Source organism: Octopus bimaculoides, chromosome 9, assembly GCF_001194135.2.
Source record: "Octopus bimaculoides isolate UCB-OBI-ISO-001 chromosome 9, ASM119413v2, whole genome shotgun sequence".
Taxonomy (NCBI): domain Eukaryota; kingdom Metazoa; phylum Mollusca; class Cephalopoda; order Octopoda; family Octopodidae; genus Octopus; species Octopus bimaculoides.
The window spans coordinates 22,010,928-22,012,517 of record NC_068989.1 but is presented as its reverse complement, the minus strand read 5'-3'; the positions used below and the strand labels follow the sequence as shown (position 1 = coordinate 22,012,517).

General features: G+C 35.5%; 1 protein-coding gene across 1 annotated transcript in view; it reads right to left on the bottom strand.

Moving 5' to 3' along the window:
• The window catches only part of LOC106868019 (transient receptor potential cation channel subfamily A member 1), a 143,923-nt gene that overhangs the window by 65,946 nt on the left and 76,387 nt on the right, over positions 1-1,590 (bottom strand). The window contains exon 6 of the mRNA XM_052970331.1: positions 1,147-1,255. Coding sequence (XP_052826291.1) covers positions 1,147-1,255 — 109 coding nt within the window. The remainder of the gene's footprint in view (positions 1-1,146; positions 1,256-1,590) is intronic.

Genomic DNA, 1,590 nt, shown 5'->3' with positions numbered 1-1,590 from the left:
TATATATATACCGTTTTGGATTTGGTTTGTAAGATTCATTATGTGAATTCGTGTCTCCAGACACAATAATATATATATATATATATATATATAAAGGGTAAAGACACCCTTCGGTCATGAATGACCATGGGATTGCACTTAGAAAGTTACCCTCCCAGGCACAAGTCCGGGCAAGGTTGTTTATGGAAGAACAGCTGTCGCTCATGCATACCACCCTCCCCTCTCCACGCCACTGATGTTATCCAAGAAGGAAAGCAAAAGTCGATACAGCTTGGCACTAGTGAGGTCGCAAATCACTTTTCCAGCTGAGTGAACTGGAGCAACGTGAACTAAGTGTCTTGCTCAAGAACACAACACACACCCCTGTCCGAGAATCGAACATACTACCTCATGATTGTGATCCCGACGCTTTAACTACTGAGCCATGCGCCTTCACGCACAAACACATATATATGTTGTTGTATTTCAAAATTGTCATTTTTTTGCCAAATAAACACACGAACTATATATTCGTTCTTCTCTCGTTTATTACTGTTCTTATTCTAACTGATGTCCATTCATCGGAAATCGTTCGTCACACGTCTGTGATCTCCGTAGCGACACATTCCGTTTTTGTATATGCTCTTGTTCTGCTTATTCTATTCTGTCATATGCATATACATGCACAAGTGCAATTTATGATGTGCTTTAAATGCACACTTTACCATTAGTATTAGGGGCCTTATATCAATGCCACGTTAAACTCTTATATTCGGATATTGCACACGTAACACATTTGCATATATTTGGAGTTAGGCTATAGCATAAGAATAGTGCCAAATCAAATTGAAATGATGTTATAAAATAAATAATATTTTAAATTCTTATATTAGTACATTAGTGTAGATAATTTTGTATCCATAAATCTATCTCGTCAACTAAAACAATCGAATATGTTTCGTTAACTTTAGTCGATGTGATGGGTTTATGTGTGTAAAATTATTGAAACATATATACTAATGAAGGCTTCAAAACATCAATAATTTGTTTTCTGCTATTTCAAGTATACATGCACGCGCACAAACACACACACACATGACAAAATTCAATGGCTAAAACTATTGAAGGAGTAAAAGATTTATAAAATTATAAAAACATGCTACTTACCGTACTGTAAAAAAACACTCAAGGTTTTTGCTGAACCACTGAGAGCCGCAGTATGAATCGGATAAAAACCAATTTCACACGTTTGACACAGTTGACTTCCATTTTCCAGCTGGAATTCGAGTTAAAGGTTGACTTTATTATTATTATTATTATTGTTCAGTAGTTTTATTTTTATAACGTGCTTTCACTTCACTACCGAGCGCAGCTCTGTGCGCCTTGGGTATGTGCTATGGTTTGCTGTGGTGCTCTTATGTTTACTGTATTGAAAGTGTTTTGCGTAGAATGTGTGCAGTACCCAGTAGTGCAATTTTCTGTATGTTATATATATTTGTAAGTCCTGGTATTTTTGTTATGTATTTGTCTGAATATTTTTTTTATTATACCTAAGGCACCTACTATGATAGGAATTGTTTCTGTTTTTAGATTCCACATTCGAGTTATCTC